The 19223-nt window shown below is 32.0% G+C and overlaps 1 protein-coding gene across 2 annotated transcripts in view; it reads right to left on the bottom strand.

The window, feature by feature from the left end:
• The window catches only part of LOC126748318 (glucose dehydrogenase [FAD, quinone]), an 84486-nt gene extending 73640 nt beyond the window's left edge, over positions 1-10846 (bottom strand). Inside the window, exon 1 of one of the 2 annotated variants that reach the window (XM_050457465.1) lies at positions 10354-10846. In XM_050457465.1, the coding sequence (XP_050313422.1) occupies positions 10354-10537 (184 nt within the window). In that variant the 5' untranslated portion in view covers positions 10538-10846. The remainder of the gene's footprint in view (positions 1-10353) is intronic. The other variant, XM_050457464.1, reaches the window with a different exon arrangement.
• Between the last annotated feature and the right edge of the window lie 8377 nt (positions 10847-19223).

Genomic DNA, 19223 nt, shown 5'->3' with positions numbered 1-19223 from the left:
ATTAGGGCCTCATCAGACCTCATCTAAATACAAAAACTACACATTTACTCTCACTAACATAAATAAAAATATAATATGTCTGCAACATCGTGTACTGTTAGAGTTACTACTGGTTATTTTATTTCAACTCAAACAATATTTTTACAATTATTTTTCACGTTTCAATGTTTATATTTTTTCTCTGAGTTAACAACGATTTTTGGAATTTATGGTGTTTGATTAAATAAACATTAGACAAAACAAAATTTACTTTGAAACTTAGATATTAATTGGAATTTGTGCTGTATTACCGATTAAAGGCGAAATTTGACTGTTTATTGGAAAAAATGAAAAAGTTGCAATAACAAATGTAAATAATTTAAAATCGAATTTCGACCTATACATGGTTGGCTTAAAATTAAGTCAACTATCATCCCCTTAAAGGGTTGCACCCACCTTCCGGACGCTTTTATATGTTGTTTAAGGGTTGATGCTCTCCCTGCGGGGGTTTTAGTGACAAGATTGAAAATTGTGCACGAAAGATTTCTCCAACATAAAAATAAACGAGTTTTAACATTTCATCGTATAACCAATTAAAACAATCAGATTTTTTTCATTTTTTTAACACGCCCTTGATATTGGATGCCTATTCTCATTTAAGAGTTTAGGGTTGGAGCTCACCCCTGCGGGAGGGTTTAAATTTTATCTCCTATCCAAAAAATTTTATTTTAATGTCATTTTTATTTTGTGTCCGATATTTTTAAAAAGTTGTACATTCTTTGAGTTGTTGTTTTTGTCTCATTTTTTTACGGAGACCTTCGGAATTTATTCGAATGGCTCTATATAAATAAATTAAGCTTAAATGCAAACATGTCTAAATTTTACGTGTTTGCAAAAAAAATCAAAAACTTGTCAAGCAGACATAAATAATGTGCAGAAAAATTTATATTAAAAAGATATCAATATTTTGGAGTAATTTTAGATGCCTAAATTTCCACTATATTATAAGAAAATTTTCTAAAAAAGTAGGATTTCTGACAAAAATCTGCCTATGAAAATGAAATTACAGCTTTCCAACGCCGTTGCACTTCCCCTTTTACAATTCTGTTATGCGCTGCTATGTTTAGTTTGCCTCAATACAAAATAGACAAGCTAGAAATAATACAAAACAGAGCCATAAGGTTAGTTTTCAAACGTGATCGTTATACTCCTGTTGCGTCCATGTTAAATGTCCTAAATATGTTATCTGTAAAGCAGAGAATTATGTTTAATGTGTCCTTGTTTATTTTTAAAATAAAAAAGTCTACTACCTGAAAATATTTGTCACAAATTAAGAATGTTTGCAGATGTACATGAATACAATACTAGAAATGGTACAAATTTTACTCTGGTAGATAGATGTCGAACCAGTAAAATGCTCAACACTGTTTTATTCAAGGTTTGAGTTTAATAAGCTACCTAGCACGAACTTAATAAATATACCTGAACTGCCAATTCAATGAACAGTAAGTAATTACTACTAGGGCGCCGCCATTTTGCGTGATTGTGTCCTTTCGATGTTGGTCACTCTGACAAACTTCAGTTGTGCCAATTGTAGGGAAACAAAACAATTAAAGTTTTTGAGAGGTTATGTTTACAAATACAAAATAGAAAGTTACATTTAGTTAAGAATTTAAGATAGTTGCGTTAGATCTGTGGGTTTTCTTGTACTTCTTTAAGAATTTCGTTAAATTTTATGAAAGAAATCTTAATCCTTACCTAAAATTAGACGAAGTTTTAATTAACTTGGGATAGATGCATGCACTTTAAAATATTTATTTTTTTTTCTGATAATCTTGAATCTTATAAACTTAAACCTGAATCTTATAAATCCTAATACCATGAAAATGATGATCTTCATTTAAAGTTTTGCTTGTATCTACTCAACAAATCCAGTTAAAAATACTTTTATTATCTTTCTATTTTCATTATTACGACTTTTACTTTTCTTCTATGTACAGTGCTTCCACATTAATATATACAACCATCTATTAAAATCAAAATAGAGATGATGAACAGTGAACCAAATACGTTTCAATAAGGATGGTGATACATTATCCACGTATTAAATAAGGAGGATGCTACATCGCCTGTTGCAGATGATATTCCCAACCGTCGTTTACAAATCGCCAAAAGAATTTTAGAATTATTTTTTTAGATTCCCAGTGATGGTTTAAAAACCATGCAAAGAAGAAAAATAATTTAGTTCGTGACACGTCACACGTCAAAGGTCAGCGTCGTCAACTTCATTACTGTTAAACCGTTATTGTCAACATAAACATAGAAGTTGTAGACAAAGCCAATAGACTGTACATTAAAGGAATAAAAACGAGAAACTAATTTAAAATAAAATAAAATTATATAAAACTTTGAAAAATATTTAAATGCTAATCATTAAAAATGCACTTAAACTATAGTAGGCTTTACTAGCAAGAAATATTTTCGCCCTTATACGTAGGCTTTTTTCAGTCTTAAGTTGTCTTATTTCTAGTGGAAGTTTATATTAAACAGCTTTTTACCTCCATATATGATAGAGCTACGGACAAGTTCAAATTGAGGAATGGGTAGCCTCAAGAAATAATTTTGTCGCGTTTTATAGTGGCTTCCTAAGTGGAGTTCCTGTTTATATTTTCTAAAAACTAAGCAAACTGTTTCCAAAATAAAAATACAACACAGGGTTAAAATATTATGACTTACAAAAAGCGGGCGACATGAGTCACGAGGCTTGGCCCCACATAGATATCTAATGGCTCTTTTCTGGAGTATAGACACTAAATTAAAAAGTGAATTTGAACATAAACCCCAAAAGCAAATTCCATATCGAAGGTGCGACTCGATAATCGCGAACACAGCATAAAGAAACCAGCAGTCTCACTCCGCTCGAAAATGTAAGCGAACTAATAGCATCCTTAGCCATGCCGCAGCCATGTTCTCCGGATGCCGAGCTCACTGTTTATCGAACTGTGTTCATAGGCGTATCGCCTAGTTCAGCGCCGTACTTAGTGACTATTTTGATAGCGTTTTTACAAAGCGTAGCGTTTTTTATAAAAACTTTTGTATTAAAAGAGGGGTATGTCAAAAATTATTAATGAAGCAAAATAATTGACTTTGCCAAAGTTTTTAATAGCTGCAAATTTGGCTGTATGGCTTAAATAACATAATTAAGCATCAGTTAAAGTTGCAGCAATGTAATATTTTTTTTTTTGGATTTTTAAGGACATTATTTATATTTCGGCCATTTTAACAGTATTGCCATATTTAAAAGAGTTGCAAAATTGTATACTTTTACTTTAGTTGGTACTTAATAATATAACAAAAATTCGCAGATGTTAGAATTGTTTTGAATTGTTGCCAACTATTTGTCTTTATTTATTGGCCTAAGAGTTTCTATTTGTTTTGAAATATTACTTTATTTGTATAATTAGTTATCCTTAAACTACTATGTAGTCAGATGTTAATCTAAAAGCGTTACTATACAGGGTGTTAATTAAGTATGTACCATAAATTATTTAACAGGCTAATTTACCCCTAACATGATTAAATTTATTAGGTTCAGTGTAATCTCGTACGGGACCTGAAGAAATATTTGTGGGAAAAAAATTGGGGCACCTGAATTTTGTGCCATTTTTAATATCTTATTTGATTTACTCAAATACAAATACAACTTTTTCGTATCTCGCTTATTTTTCGAGAAAAAAAAGTCCACTTAATTGCATATCCCTGGATCACACAAGAAATTTGGGGAAAAGTTTCATTTGGAATTTATTATTAACTAAGCAAGATACGAAAAAAATTCAAGAGACAGAAAAGTTTTATTTGTATAATCCACAGAACATAATAAAAATTGCACAAAAGTCAGTGGCATATATTTTAGTTGTTGTTAAATTTTAACACCCTGTATATTGAGAACGAAGAATTTCTGGACATATGTTTATATGAACCTTTTGTTTTAAAATTACTCAAAGAATGGTCTCTTAAAGTTATGGTTCATACCTAATTAACTTCCTGCACGTATTCTTCTATATCGTCGTTGTTAGATGTAGAATTGCGATGTTTATTTTTGTTTAAATATTTTGTTAATGTATGAACTTTATTTATATTAAAAAATCAATATTTGTACCACAGCATAAAGAAACCAGCAGTCTCACTCCGCTCGAAAATGTAAGCGAACTAATAGCATCCTTAGCCATGCCGCAGCCATGTTCTCCGGATGCCGAGCTCACTGTTTATCGAACTGTGTTCATAGGTGTATCGCCTAGTTCAGCGCCGTACTTAGTGACTATTTTAATAGCATTTTTACAAAGCGTAGCGTTTTTTATAAAAACTTTTGTATTAAAAGAGGGGTATGTCAAAAATTATTAATGAAGCAAAATAATTGACTTTGCCAAAGTTTTTAATAGCTGCAAATTTGGCTGTATGGCTCAAATAACATAATTAAGCATCAATTAAAGTTGCAGCAATGTAATATTTTTTTTTTGGATTTTTAAGGACATTATTTATATTTCTGCCATTTTAACAGTGTTGCCATATTTAAAAGAGTTGCAAAATTGTATACTTTTACTTTAGTTGGTACTTAATAATATAACAAAAATTCGCAGATGTTAGAATTGTTTTGAATTGTTGCCAACTATTTGTCTTTATTTATTGGCCTAAGAGTTTCTATTGGTTTTGATATATTACTTTATTTGTATAATTAGTTATCCTTAAACTACTATGTAGTCAGGTGTTAATCTAAAAGCGTTACTATACAGGGTGTTAATTAAGTATGTACCATAAATTATTTAACAGGCGATTGTTTGAGTAATTTTAAGACAAAAAGTTCATATGAACATAGGTCCGCAAGTTCTCTGGCGGTGTTATTTATAACATTAAGGAGCTAATTTACCCCTAACATGATTAAATTTATTAGGTCCAGTGTAATCTCGAACGGGACCTGAAGAAATATTTGTGGCAAAAAAATTGGGGCACCTCAATTTTGTGCCATTTTTAATATGTTATTTGATTTACTCAAATACAAATACAACTTTTTCGTATCTCGCTTATTTTTCGAGAAAAAAAAAGTCCACTTAATTGCATGTCCCTGGATCACACAAGGAATTTGGGGAAAAGTTTCATTTGGAATTTATTATTAACTAAGCAAGATACGAAAAAAATTCAAGAGACAGAAAAGTTTTATTTGTATAATCCACAGAACATAATAAAAATTGCACAAAAGTCAGTGGCATATATTTTAGTTGTTACATTTTAACACCCTGTATATTGAGAACGAAGAATTTCTGGACATATATTTATATGAACTTTTTGTTTTAAAATTACTCAAAGAATGGTCTCTTAAATTTATGGTACATACCTAATTAACTTCCTGCACGGATTATTTATATTAAAAAATCAATATTTGTACTATGTAGGTATTTTTATTTTACAAGATAATAACATCTAAAAAAATGTTTAAGTCCGGCTCTAGCCAAGGCAAAAGCCGCGCGGACCGTAGCGAGTGTCAGCGGCATCCCTACTATAAGCAAAAATGCCTCGCCTGCCTTAGTACACATGCACCGAACTCGCTTATTCAAGCCAATGTATTTTTATTGAAGTGCGACTGCTGGTTTCTTTATGCTGTGTTTGTACTATGTAGGTATTTTTATTTTACAAGATAATAACATCTAAAAAAATGTTTAAGTCCGGCTCTAGCCAAGGCAAAAGCCGCGTGGACCGTAGCGAGTGTCAGCGGCATCCCTACTATAAGCAAAAATGCCTCGCCTGCGTTAGTACACATGCACCGAACTCGCTTATTCAAGCCAATGTATTTTTATTGAAGTGCGACTGCTGGTTTCTTTATGCTGTGATCGCGAAGTATGCAGATCTGGCGATGGAGAAATTACGACTGGTGGCAATAACCCTTAGGGCGTAGCAGCCCGATGAGACTTTTCTACATACATTCACAATATGGTCTTCAAATTTAAGGAACTTGTCTATGGAAAGACCCAAAAACTTACTGAACGGTGGCATGGTTATGGCTTCATTATTCAAACATATATCATTTGTATTACATTTAAAATTAAGGATATTTGTTTTGGAAACATTAAATGTCAAAAAATTTGCATCACACCAGTCTTTTATTTTTAACAAATCTGCACATATATTGGCCTTCATTTGAGAAACATCAGAGTCGTGCCAGAGGATGGTGGTATCATCGGCAAACAATGTAAATTTTCCAGTTACCTGCAGTTGTGGCAGATCGTTCACATAAATGAGAAAAAGTAAAGAACCAAGTACTGATCCTTGCGGAACACCCACATTTAAGTTCCTTAGAGATACCACCATAAAATTTGACAGCCTGGACACGATTTGATAAGTAGGAACGAAACCACTCAAGGGCAGTTCCTGTGAAACCATAGAGCTCCAGTTTCCATCAGCAGCACTCTGTGACTCACACAGTCAAATGCCTTGGACAAGTCACAGAATACCGCTGCTGCAACTTCACCAACATTCAGTCGGTTGTACAGGTGCTCTAGAAAGCTAAAGATAGCATCATTTGTGCTCACAGACTCATGAAAGCCAAACTGCTGAAGACTCAATAGGCCAAACCTATTTAAAAATGAAACCATCCTCACCTTAACGAGCCGTTCCACTATCTTGGCTAAAGTAGGCAATAACGCTATAGGTCTAAAGTTAGAAGGACAGTCGCGATCGCCACCCTTGTAAAGAGGAATAATCATTGCTCTTTTTAAGCACTCTGGGAAAACTCCAGACATAAATGAAAAGTTAATTGACTCGGCCAAGACTTGCAAAGCAACAAGAGGTAAAGCAGAAAATATTCTAAGAGAAAGCCCATCTGATGAGACAAAGCGCTGATGAACTCTTATTCTTAATATTAACCATTAAATGTATAAGCTCTTCCACACTTGTGGGGGCAAAAAAGAAAGATTCGGCTACTACCACATTGCTGAGATAGCTCCTGGGATCTATTTTTTATGAGATATTGGCTGCAAGGTTACTAGCAATATCACAGTAGAAGGAATTGAGGATATTGGAAACTAAGGTACTTGGAATAACCAAGACATTATTTTAGCCCCTTAGCTCATTTAAAATCTTCCAAGACTCTTTTGCTGTATTGGAGGAACTATTTATCCTCCTTTGAAAGAAGGTCCACTTAGCCATTTTGATTGAGTTTCTGTAAATCTTGCGGTATCTATTATAGTAATTTAAAAATGTTGCATTGTTCATAGCGTATTTCCTAATGTAAAAGAGGGAGCGCATATTTTTCCCAGACACTCGTAAACCCTTAGTATACTTACCAAGGTTTTCTATTTCGTTTTTTAATATTGACAACAGGAAAAGCAGTGTTAAAATTGTTTAATACAATTTGATGAAAGCTATGCAGTAGGTTAACAGTAGTCAATACATTATTTCAACTTGACATATGTCAAAGCAAAGAGAATTTGCGGAAATTAGCTCTAGTATAAAGTCTACCACGTCTAAACCTATTCTCATTAGCTGCACTATTAAGCTTTACTAATCCCACTACTGCCTCATAGTCAGACAAATCGGCACTGATTGTTGTACACTGATTTTCGTGTTGGTTAAAATTCGTACAGAAGTAATCTATCAGTGAGGAAGAAAATGCTGAGATCCGGGTAGGCTGACCCACGTGCATCTTAAAATTAAATGAGTTTAACAGATTAAAAAGCATTCGATTTGATCCATTAGATTTGTCTAGAAAATTTACGTTAAGATCGCCAGTCAGAATCAACATTGCATTAACCGAAATTTCACTTAAGAGGATCTCCAACCTTTCTAAAAACAAATCTAAATTAGCCGATGGAGATCGATACAATCCTAAAATATACAAATTTAACTTAGTGTTAAGTACAATAGATAACTCGCACACCTTTTCAATCAATTGATGATCAAATCTGTCAATAGTAATAAACATAAACTGAAAGTTAAAGTTAATTAAAAAAGCTTTCTCTAACATAATAAAAGTACCGCCATGTGTATAATGCTTGCGTGAAAATTTGGAAATTAGTACATAACCAGGGATATCAATAGGCTCGTCAGACCTCAACCAGTGTTCAACAAGAATTAACACACTAGGAAAGTTAACCGATTCTAAAAATAGTTCTAATCCGCTAACTTTTGAACGCACAGATTAAATATTAAGAAATGCTAGGGCAACTTGGTGGGAGTTTCTATTAAAAAAGAAGAAGATCCAATAGCAAGGGTGTCTATAGATTGGTCTAGTTGAGGCGTAACCAAAGACCTACCTTCGGTCAAGGGTGTATCGCTGATTATCTTACTATTGCTAATACCCAAAGATGCTAATACTAATTTGGATGACAGAAAAGTATTTTTAACATATAAAGATAAAAGTTTTCACATAGATTTGACAGAGTGACGGTATCTAAAATTTTGTCTGACATCAGTAATTATTTTCACAGAAAAGTTACGGTTACAGATGAAAGAATTCATAAAATGAATTGTATTGTAATATCTGGTTTTTGAGTACTTATTAAAATCGCATTTAATACAAACAATTACATTAGTTATCCTGCCCATTGATAGCAAGGATTTCATTTGGGAAAAAGATGGCGATGTACAAGAAAAATCAAGACAAACAACAACAACATCATTCTTCGTATACTTAACAATTAGAGGAAACGCATAATTACATAAGGTCTGGGCTGTAACATTACTAAACACATAATTACAGGTGTTGTATGAAGAGCTCAGAATACCTGAGAGAAGAGAAGAGAAACCTCTAGCACTAGAATCACCATAAATTAGTACATTTGATTTTGCTCGTGGGTTGAAATGCGCTTTTGCTAAGCAGTTTGTAGATTTTGATTGAAGATTTGTAGTCATCAAATCTTTTAAGTTACTGCTAGCGTTTCTATTTAGAGACGGGATATCCTTCTCCGCTTCAAGAGTTTTAATTGATGTTAACATGTGCGTATTAATACAATTTAAGTTTTCAATCTCTGTCTGCATACTCTCAATCTTGTTTTTGTGATATTCAGTTTCTTTTTCAAGCATTGTAATGGTATTAATCAAATTTTGATTAAGATCACTTAGCTCCTTTATCTTCTCTGAAAGTTCCTCATTTACCCTAGTATATGAATCCACTTGTAGCTGTTGCTAAAAATATATTAAAGCTACTTCTAGCTTTAATATATTTTTTGTTGGCAACACTGAAAATGTTCAGACTGACCAACATCAAAAGGATATAACCACTATCAAATTGGCGGCTACCAGGCAGTGGTAATTTTTGGGTATCGTGGCAATATGGATTAGTAGTCCAGGTATATTTATTAAGTTCGTGCTACCTAGTGATGAGAAAAGTGGTGATAATTTAAATCGGTTCAAAGGGCTCCTGAGAGGATTTGTTTTAAATAAATGTTAAAATATTGTGTTATTTATTTTATTCTTGTCTTCGTCAGTGTTTTTGTAATATTTTGTCTTTACCTTTTTAGATTTACAGTTTAAAACTTTTTGATCTTTACGATTCTTAATCTAGTTTAGTTTTATCACGTAATGTTTAGTCTAACGTGCTTTTCATGTCCAGTTGATGTATTTTTTACTTATAAGCTTATATAGTCGTATTTTATAATTTTAAAATCTTCTTTAATACCAGTTTTTGTTTCACTATTGTAATCATGATTTAATTTTTTCGTCATTTAAACGTCATAATCTATTTTTTTCGTTTCGCCAATATAAAACACCGATGGCACTGCATAATATTTTAATATGAAAATTAGTAAATTTTCTAATTTTTATTTATTGGTCATTTTGCCGCCAAAAAATATAATTCGTGGTATGTAGAATTGCTAATAAGTTAAGACGTTAGAGTTTCTCTTTAATTTTTGTTTTTAATTTAACGAATTTTATTTTAATATTATTATTTTATTTTTGAAATTCTTAATTTAAAAAACAACTAAAATGAATAAAAATGAAATGATGGAAAAAATTTTAATTCCTTAAAAATAGGGCATTTTTTCACCAATTTTTGTGCTTTTATTCAACAAATTTTATTTTAATGTAATTTTTGTTTCATGCAGATGCAATATATTTCTAAAAATTAGCATATTTTTCGAATTTTTTTTCTAAGCTATTTTCACGTTTCCTATTGCCATTTATTTAGGTATATTTTACAATTATTTAATTGGTTTACTTAATTATATATATTTTTTAATAAATTGTGTATTTTAAATAAACATTTTTAACAATTAATTTTCCTTTATATTTTGTATACTTAAATCACGAGGTTTAAATTTACACAAAATTTACTAATATTTTTATATTAAACCCTATAAATAGTAATTATGCTATGTTACTCACCTGCTCCAACAACTATAAAATCATACTCTCCCAAAATATCTCCAGAATCTCCTATGTTATTAGTGTTGTCACTTAAAAGTTTGTTTAAAGTCCCTAGTTTACTCCTAAATTGCGCAACACACACCGTAAATCGGTTTAAAAAAAACACTAGATATACTAAAAATGCGACTTTAAGGAAGAGCATTTTATTTTATATATTTTAAACATTAGTTTCTAATTAAAACTCCACCTGAACACTTATCAATGTTAACTGGTTAAATAAAATAAAATGAAGTGTTTAAGCAAGACGCTAAAAGATTTAGCGGCAGTACCAACTGCTGTTTCTCAATAAAGTGGTTCTAACCTTGTTCATTCAAGATCCACATTTTGAATCAGCTATTACTTTACTTTTCGGTATGTGCGAGATGCAATATCTTCGGGTGTTTACCATCGGGTTGGTTGTATTATGAAATTATTTTCGATTAAAATGATAATTTTTGGAGTCTTGCCACTGACATTGACACCGTTTGTCTAAAATGCCTAATATACTGTGCTAATTAGTTATTTTTAGATAGACTCAATGTTAATTTTAATTAATCAAGGTTTAGGACTGAAAAAATATTTTGTTGGTTTTTTGATTGTTTGAATTATTTATTTTAGCCGAATAAGTCCTGATTTGCACAGATCTTATTTAAAGAACATATTATCAGAATTTTAATGCTCGGAACCTTAAGAAAATACTTGTTGTAATATCTGTAATAATGATAATTAAAGAAATCTGGTCTACAATTCGCAAGATTAAAAGCAAATTAATTATGTGTTAATTTAAAGCAAATTATCAAACATTTTTATAGCTTAAATTTACTTCTGATTATAATTATATGCTAACAATATGTGTAAAGCATACTTAAAAAAAATCTTTTTATTTGTCCAAAATATACACATAAAATACAGTAAGTAATACGGAAATAATCTTATCAATTCTCCGAAAAAGGACAAATAAGGAAAGCATCGCGATGATAAAAAACCGATACACAGATACATGCAACACCACAAAGATGTCGATATATCTGCGGGATGCTACCCGTTAAAAGTATAAATGTACTATTTTCAGCAATACAAAAGTGTCTAATACAAAAATCTTATACTTATATAAATTAAAACCTAAGTCTAGATTTACAATAAAACAAAATAAAATAAAATCCTAAAAACTTTTATTGCACACGATGCACGCAATTTGTATTGTATTAAATAGAAATCTACAATAGATTTAATCAAAGCAATAACCTGTGATACACAGATCAATTCAATCACAATCAGTTTCAATTAAAAAATAATGGAGGGATTCAATTTTTATTTTTTATAAAACAATTATTTGTACTTATAATGATGTAACAAGAAATACAAAAAAAAAAATAAAATATATAAATCACAAGATATTTCCTTGTTTGGTCAATAAGTTACTTTCATCACTCTTTATAAATGTAAATGTATATGTTTGTGTTTTTATTTCGTCCGCTAGTTCATTCCATAACTTAATAAGTTATGGAATGAACTAGCTTAACTTAATAAGCTACGTAACTGAATGATTTTTGGAAATTCCCAGTTTTATGTCGCGGAATTAAGAAATTATTATGTCGACTACAGTAAAATAACTGACGCAAATAAGGTGGCTGACCAGTTTTTAAAACTCTATGCACAAAACTCAGCGAATGACATTTTCGCCTGTTAGTCATTGATAAAATGGAAAGCTTATTCAAGTGAGGCGTAATGTGTTCTCTATATGTTACATTTAAAAGAAAAACGTAAACAGGAGTTCTGTAATTTTTGAATTGAATTTGCCGTTTCCGCTTTAGTTTGGTACCACCAAGAAATATTACCAGACGATTTAGAAGGGTTAAGTTTTAAATTGTGATTTTTGGCAAAATTATTAATATGATTCAAGTCAGTATTAAAACAGTTTTGTGCAGTTTGCACCTGACTTTCAGGGAATGATATATATATTTGCGAATCGTCCGCATACTGTTGGATCTTCCGCAACATAAATAGAGAACAACAGTGGGCCAAAAATAGACCCTTGAGGTATTCTCTGTGGCATAATCGAGTAATCTGACCTAGCTAGAAGGTAGTCATTAGTACGTATCGCAACACAGTGGGAACGGTTGCTAAGATAAGATGAAAAGAAATCTATCGAGGTTTTTGAAAGGCCAAAATATTGCAGTTTTGCTAGAAGCAGCTCATGTCTTAGAGTGTCAAAAGCTTTGCTAAAATCTAGCAATCCCAAACACGTTACATTTTTATTGTCTATGTTCATTCGAATATCATTGATTAAACTTGTAGGCTTGTAGTTGTACTATAATTTTTCCTGAAACCCGATTGACATCCTGTAATAACATGTAAAGAGGTACAAAAGGAAAATAATTGATCATATACATATATTAACAGAACTGATCCTTGTGTACTCGCCTACAATCCTCTTTGCTGATGTCATACCAACTCTGTAATCCGCTTCCAGGATACTGCGCACCACAGTCCTCTTCGCGACCTACTGCCGTATAAGCGTTCCCCTTAGGAAATGGAAGGAAAGAGCGATTCTCCACCTTTTATCCGTTACCGTCCTAATAATACTCCGGTGTATTAAAGAAGGCCAATTTAGAATCCGCCTTGTGGCAATCCACTACTATCCAAACCACTCCACTCATGTACGAGGAGCCTATATAGCACGCCGGAGCAGTTTTCTTGGACATCGAGGCCCTTGTTAGCATGTGACATGAACGACTTGATACTCAAGCTGGTTGATGCCCACTTCCCAGATCATGAGGCCTTGCTAGTGTCCTCTTTTTTTAGTAAACATTCTTCAATTGTCATATATCGCAGCGATCCTTTATTTCCACTCTTGTTCCACCTCTTAATGAGAGACCTCCCATTTGGTTTTGAATCTCACAAAGGTTGGTTCAGAATGCTACTGAGAAATGCTGAGAAACCAAATCCTGGTACAATCATAAATTATGTTAAGCCAAAATCAATTAATATTAATATAATTTCAGATTTTTGCTAATGACAAGAAAGAAAGTCTTTATTTAGGTGGTAGCACATTTAATTTTTCATAAACAACTAAGTCTCAAATCATTAAAACTATAAAAGCCCTAAAACGTAAAAAATCAAGTGGACCTGATAACGTTCCAGCTTATATATTATCCAAGGGCCTGGCAGAGTATTTAGCTGCACCCTTAAACCATATATTGAATGTAGCTATTAAACGTAGACACTTTCTTAAACTTTAAAAATGGCAGTATAACTATTAATAAACTCCTGGACAAAATTATCGCACCACTAATTATTTTGTCAAGAAAATTTAAATAAAAATAAATATCACATAAATAACAGTTATAATATCTTTTCTCGTATAAAAAGCAGAACTGGACAAAAACTATGTTTATACTTTATCATGGAACATGCTGCTCGTGAGGAGTGAGAATATGAGAAAGTTTTCATAATTTGATACGAGGAATGCTGCGAAGACTTCAAGCGGTCATTGCAGCTAGAGGTGGCAATACAGGTTATTAAGAATTCATTATGGGTCTATTGTTTTATTTTTGTATCAAAATTGAAGTTAGTGAAAATCGATGCTTTTCCTTGTACTGAATTTAGTTACTTAAATATCGTTTTGTTAAATAGAATATAATTGTTTTTGTTAATTAATAATGCATAGTTAACAATGCTTATAAGTTTGCTTATTTTTTTATCTTTATTAAAAAAAAATCTCTAAAAATCAAGTGGTGCGCAAATTTTGTCCAGGAGTTTATAACTCTTGTCTTTAAGAACTGAACTAAAAATGAAATTAAAAATTAAAGACCCATAAGTTTAATTATAGTATTAGCAAAAATTTTTGAAACCTTACTTTGTAGTGAACCGATTCAATTATTAATGCCCAAAATTTCAAACTTTCAGCATGAGTTCCTAAAGGGTAAATCTACCACTACAAATCTTGCGCACATTTCAGAATTGGCGACTGAAGCTAAATCGACGCGACTGAAGCATTAGACGTAGCTTATACCTACTGTGAGAGTTTTGGAGAAAACTTTGGAATAGCAGAGTATGCTTACTGTTTGTTGAAATCCTGTATGACAGACACGCTTCAGCCTGTTAGGGTTGGCTCTGGCTCTCAAGATCAAACATATTTATAGCAACCTCAGGAGTGCCACAAGGAAGTAATAATAACGAGAGATGAATCACTAACCAGTATTGGGTCCAGTAAAGTGGCTGTTCTTTTAGTAATCCTTGTTGGTTCATTAATTACTTCGTTTAAATTATAGGAGTTAAAACAATCGCTAAAAGGATTACCAAGGTTTAGGAGATTGAGAATCACGTCACCTGTTACCAGAACATGATCAAAAACCGGAGTAACCTCTGATAAAATGGGGTGAAATGACGCAATTGATTCTGTTACAGATGTTTTGGGAGGGCGATAAATAACTGCAATGAAAATATGGCATTTTTTAGCCTTTATACACGTTAACAAGTATTCTATAGGACCCTGATCCGTATTTATGAGGTTATAAACATCAGAGACAAACTCATTGCGAATATCAACCGCGATCCCTCCCGCCCTATTCATACGATCTTTGCGAAACATTTTATAATTTTTTATATTATAAAGATTAGAGTGTATGTCAGGCCCTAATCAAGTCTCAGTTATACAAAATATATCAAAATCATGATTAAGTATAACATCACGTACATAAGGAAAATGAGCAACCAATGATCTTACATTTAGATTCCCAATTTTTACAATTTTAGTGTTACCTGCCATTCTTACCTGAAAATATTTGCAACCATTAAATTATAGCACATTACACTGATTTTTATTTCTAACCTCTGTTAGCACTTTCCAGGATTTTTTTCACATAAGCACCTATCCTTTATTTTAATCGCCTGATCGGTGCTTTTTATGAACACCAAGTTACTCCTGCTCCATACATATTTATAGCCTTTTTGACGAAGTTGCTTGGCCTCTTTAAGCAACTGGTACGTATTTTCATTAAGTTCCTCATTAACAAAAACACGCTTCATTTTTTGATTGTTTCCACAGGCAGTTGTATTTAAATCCCCCTTTTCCCTTCGAATTTTTTATAAATCCTACATTACAGCCCTGGATTTAAAAGTCACACTTGCTACTGGTGATTTTTTTTGGGTATAATAGGTCCTAAGTTCTCTACAATACTCTTTGAAAACTCTAAACTTATAAATTTAATTACTTGAAAAGCCTCTTATTTAAATATTATTAAAGTTTCTTTATAACATCAGGATAATCTCCAATTACAAAAGCGCCTTTAATTAAAAGGGACTTTTCGCATTTTTTGTTTTCCATATCAGAAAACTTGTTTTGCAACAACGTTAAGTCAGAACGAATTTTGGTATTCTCCGTTTTTATTGCCTCCATAATCTCCCCTATAACTTTACTTGCTTGTTTTTGTTCTTCATATAAAGAGTTGAGAAATTCAAGGGATTTTTTAACGCTTTCATAACGTTTTTAACGCTTCATAGTTGACACATCACTTCTTAAGCCACTTATTTCACCTTTCAATTCCATTACTAGGGTAAATAACATGGACTTATTGGTATCACTTTTGCCAGTTCCAGGAGAAGCACTTGATGTTTGGGAAAATAGTACTGTCGAAGTAGATTGCCTTTTACAATTTTTGCAAGACCAACCTTTTGTTCACTCATTATTCGTACCTTAAAGTCACTTAAGTTTGCACACTCAGAATAATGCCATGTGAGGCTGACTTGGAAATATTTTTGTCACAAACTACATAAGAGAGTGAGCTTTTGCTTGTTTTACCTGCCATAACGACAAGTTCAAAAAACAGATACAAATCCGGAAAATCGCCCCAAAAAAACAAAATATTAAACCAGAGTTCAAGAAAATCGTCTGTCCGAGAATGACCCACCGGAATTTATTTATGATAAATTATTATGTTATCTCTTTTACTAGAAAAATTTGTCCAATCAACAATTTGAAACATTACGAAAAAAGTTTTTAAAGCACTGAGATTTCTCATTAGAATTTCTAAGCATTTTGAAATATCGACTATAATAACAAAACTATACCGGGTGGTGCGTCGCCAAGCGGAACATAGGAAATCCCATGTAAATTTTAAGGGGGTCAATTATTGGCTTCCCTGTACATTTTACAGAAAAATGTAAGATAAATTTTTGAAGAGACCAATCTGGTAAACCCTCGTGCAAAGTTTCAAAAAATTTTAATAAGCGTCAAGATTCGCTTATTAAAAGTTTTTGAAACTTTGCACGACGGTTTGCTAGATTGGTCTCTTATCAATATCCTAACCGATCATAAAATTTCTAACGTTACTAAGTTGATACTAGGAAATTTTATTACATTCTAACGAAATAGCGTTTTGTAACTGGTTTAGATTCTCAAATTTTACACTTTTATAAATAACACTTTTTAAATGAGCCCACAAAAAGAAGTCATTCGGTGAAAGATCAGGTGACCTGGCTGGCCAAAGTATCCGGTACCGTGGACCAATAATATTGCCGTTAAAAGCATTTTCCAAGCACTCTCTAACCTCACGGGCATTATGGGCCGGGCAACCATCCATTTGGTAGCAGATCATTTGATCTTCCTGAACAACTTCTTCCAAGGCGGGTCCAATTTGATTTTGAAATAAGTTCAAATAGGTGTCAGTTAGGTTATAGTCCATAAAAAGGGTCCAATGATATGGTGTCCGATAATTCCCACGAATACATTTGTTTTTGGGGATATTGTGTACGAGCATGAACAAAGCGATGTTCATTTTCTTGGCTCCAATACCGGCGATTCTGAACATTTGGTTCATTGTTGAGGGTAAATGTACATTCATCGGTAAAACAAATATTTCTTTAAAAATTCCTATCATTATTTGCTCTTTCCATCATTTCAAAACAAAATGCCATTCTTCGCTTTTCATCTCCTTCCTGCAGCTCTTGATGTTTTTCGAATTTATACGAATAATATTTGTTTTTTTAAAGTGCGCAATACCGTTGTATGATGTTTATATAGCTCTTGCCCAAGAACCCTCGTACTAACCATCTTGTTTTCCTCCACACACAGTACAATATTAAGATCTCTGTTCTCTCTTCTTCGGCTCTATTTTCGATATCCTGAATTGAACATTTACAATTATTTATTACGGTACCTTTGCACTCGAACTTATTGACAATACGTTTAATAGTTGAAATGGACGGAATGGGCTTGTTGGGGAAATAAACTGAAAACATTTCAGATACTGCTCTAAAACTGTTTCCCGCATAATGCCACTTAATTATGGCTATTTTTTCCTCGATTGAATAAGTCATACTTGTTTTCAAATATCGACTGTCACTGATTTATTGACTCTTCCTCATGTCAGTGACAATATCCATTTTACTGGTGTTCGTTTGGTTTTACCTGAACCGAAAATTTGCTAATTTTGCAATAACATTTAATTGAATAATTCAAGATTCGCTTATTAAAATTTTTTGAAACTTTGCACAAGGGTTTGCCAGATTGGTCTCTTCAAAAAGTTATCTTACATTTTTTCTATAAAATGTACAGGTAAGCGAATAATTTACCCCCTTAAAATTTATATGGGTTTTCCTATGTTCCGCTCGGCGACGCACCACCCGGTATAATGCAATAGACTCCACCTTAAATATGATTCTCAAATAAGGATGGCTTTGGAATCTGTGCATATAGATTAAATAAAAAAGGCCCAAAAAAGATTTCTGCGGTATCTTTACGCCATGCATGTCATCACTCCTATCCATGCATGGTTTCTTATAAAAGTATGCTAGATCATTCATTTAATACCCTCCTAGTTAGAAGAAAAACACTGCCTGTTATATTTTTGAATAATATATTAAAAAACCTTAATTATAATGACTGCAACTTAGTCAGTTTTATCCGATTAAATGTATATAAAGTTAAACTAAGAGTTCCAAATAATCAAAAATTCTTTAATGTGGACATTAATAATAATTTATCTCTCTTTAATCAAATTATGATTGTTGCTAATGAAGTTCTTGGATAGATATTCTGAAGATATCTCTTAAAAATCTAGCTCTAATATAATTGATATTTTTAACCCCTTAATAAGGGTGGGATTCCTAACTAGGTTAAGACCCCTTTTTACAACTTTTCTATATTATTTTTTGTACCTATTGGACTTGTTAATTATTTGTACTTAATAATTACAACAATATTTTTTTTTATTATTGTTCTTAAATTTAATACGATATTAGTAGTAATCTGTTTTTTTTTAATACCTACTTTACTTTACATGTAATTACCAATTGTGTGGTGTCTGTAGCGTATTGCAAATAAAAATATAGACTATTCAAATAATGGCTAAACATTTAAGACAAGGACACTCAGTTTACGCCTTTATGGTCTTTTTACGTTCCTAAATGTAAAATACATGTTTTTACACAGCTACATTTTATTAAATGAGTACTAATTTAAACCTATTTTTACAATATGACAAAATCATGTATTAGATTGCAATAAACAGTGTAAACGAATGAACTTCAAGCATTTTAATTATTTACTTAATTATTAATTCGACTAAAGTGCTTTTAGTAATACATATTTTTCGTATGCCAACTAATAGGTTAATCCCTGTACAATGTTTATAACAACACGTATTCATAGTTACATCGTTTTTATGATGAAGAGTAATCAAGTGTTTAACCTATTTTTAGACTTAATAAAATAAACGGCTAAAAGCGAGGTCAGGAACTAACCATGAAAAATGATGGACAGAACTACAATGAGGTCCACAAAATTCTGACGATTAACAGGTACTAGGTTTGAAAATATTTTTCTTTTGAGGAATATCCCTAATAAC

This window comes from Anthonomus grandis, chromosome 22 (genome assembly GCF_022605725.1).
Source record: "Anthonomus grandis grandis chromosome 22, icAntGran1.3, whole genome shotgun sequence".
Taxonomy (NCBI): domain Eukaryota; kingdom Metazoa; phylum Arthropoda; class Insecta; order Coleoptera; family Curculionidae; genus Anthonomus; species Anthonomus grandis.
Note: the sequence above shows the minus strand (reverse complement) of the source record. Positions and strands in the feature narration are given on the sequence as shown.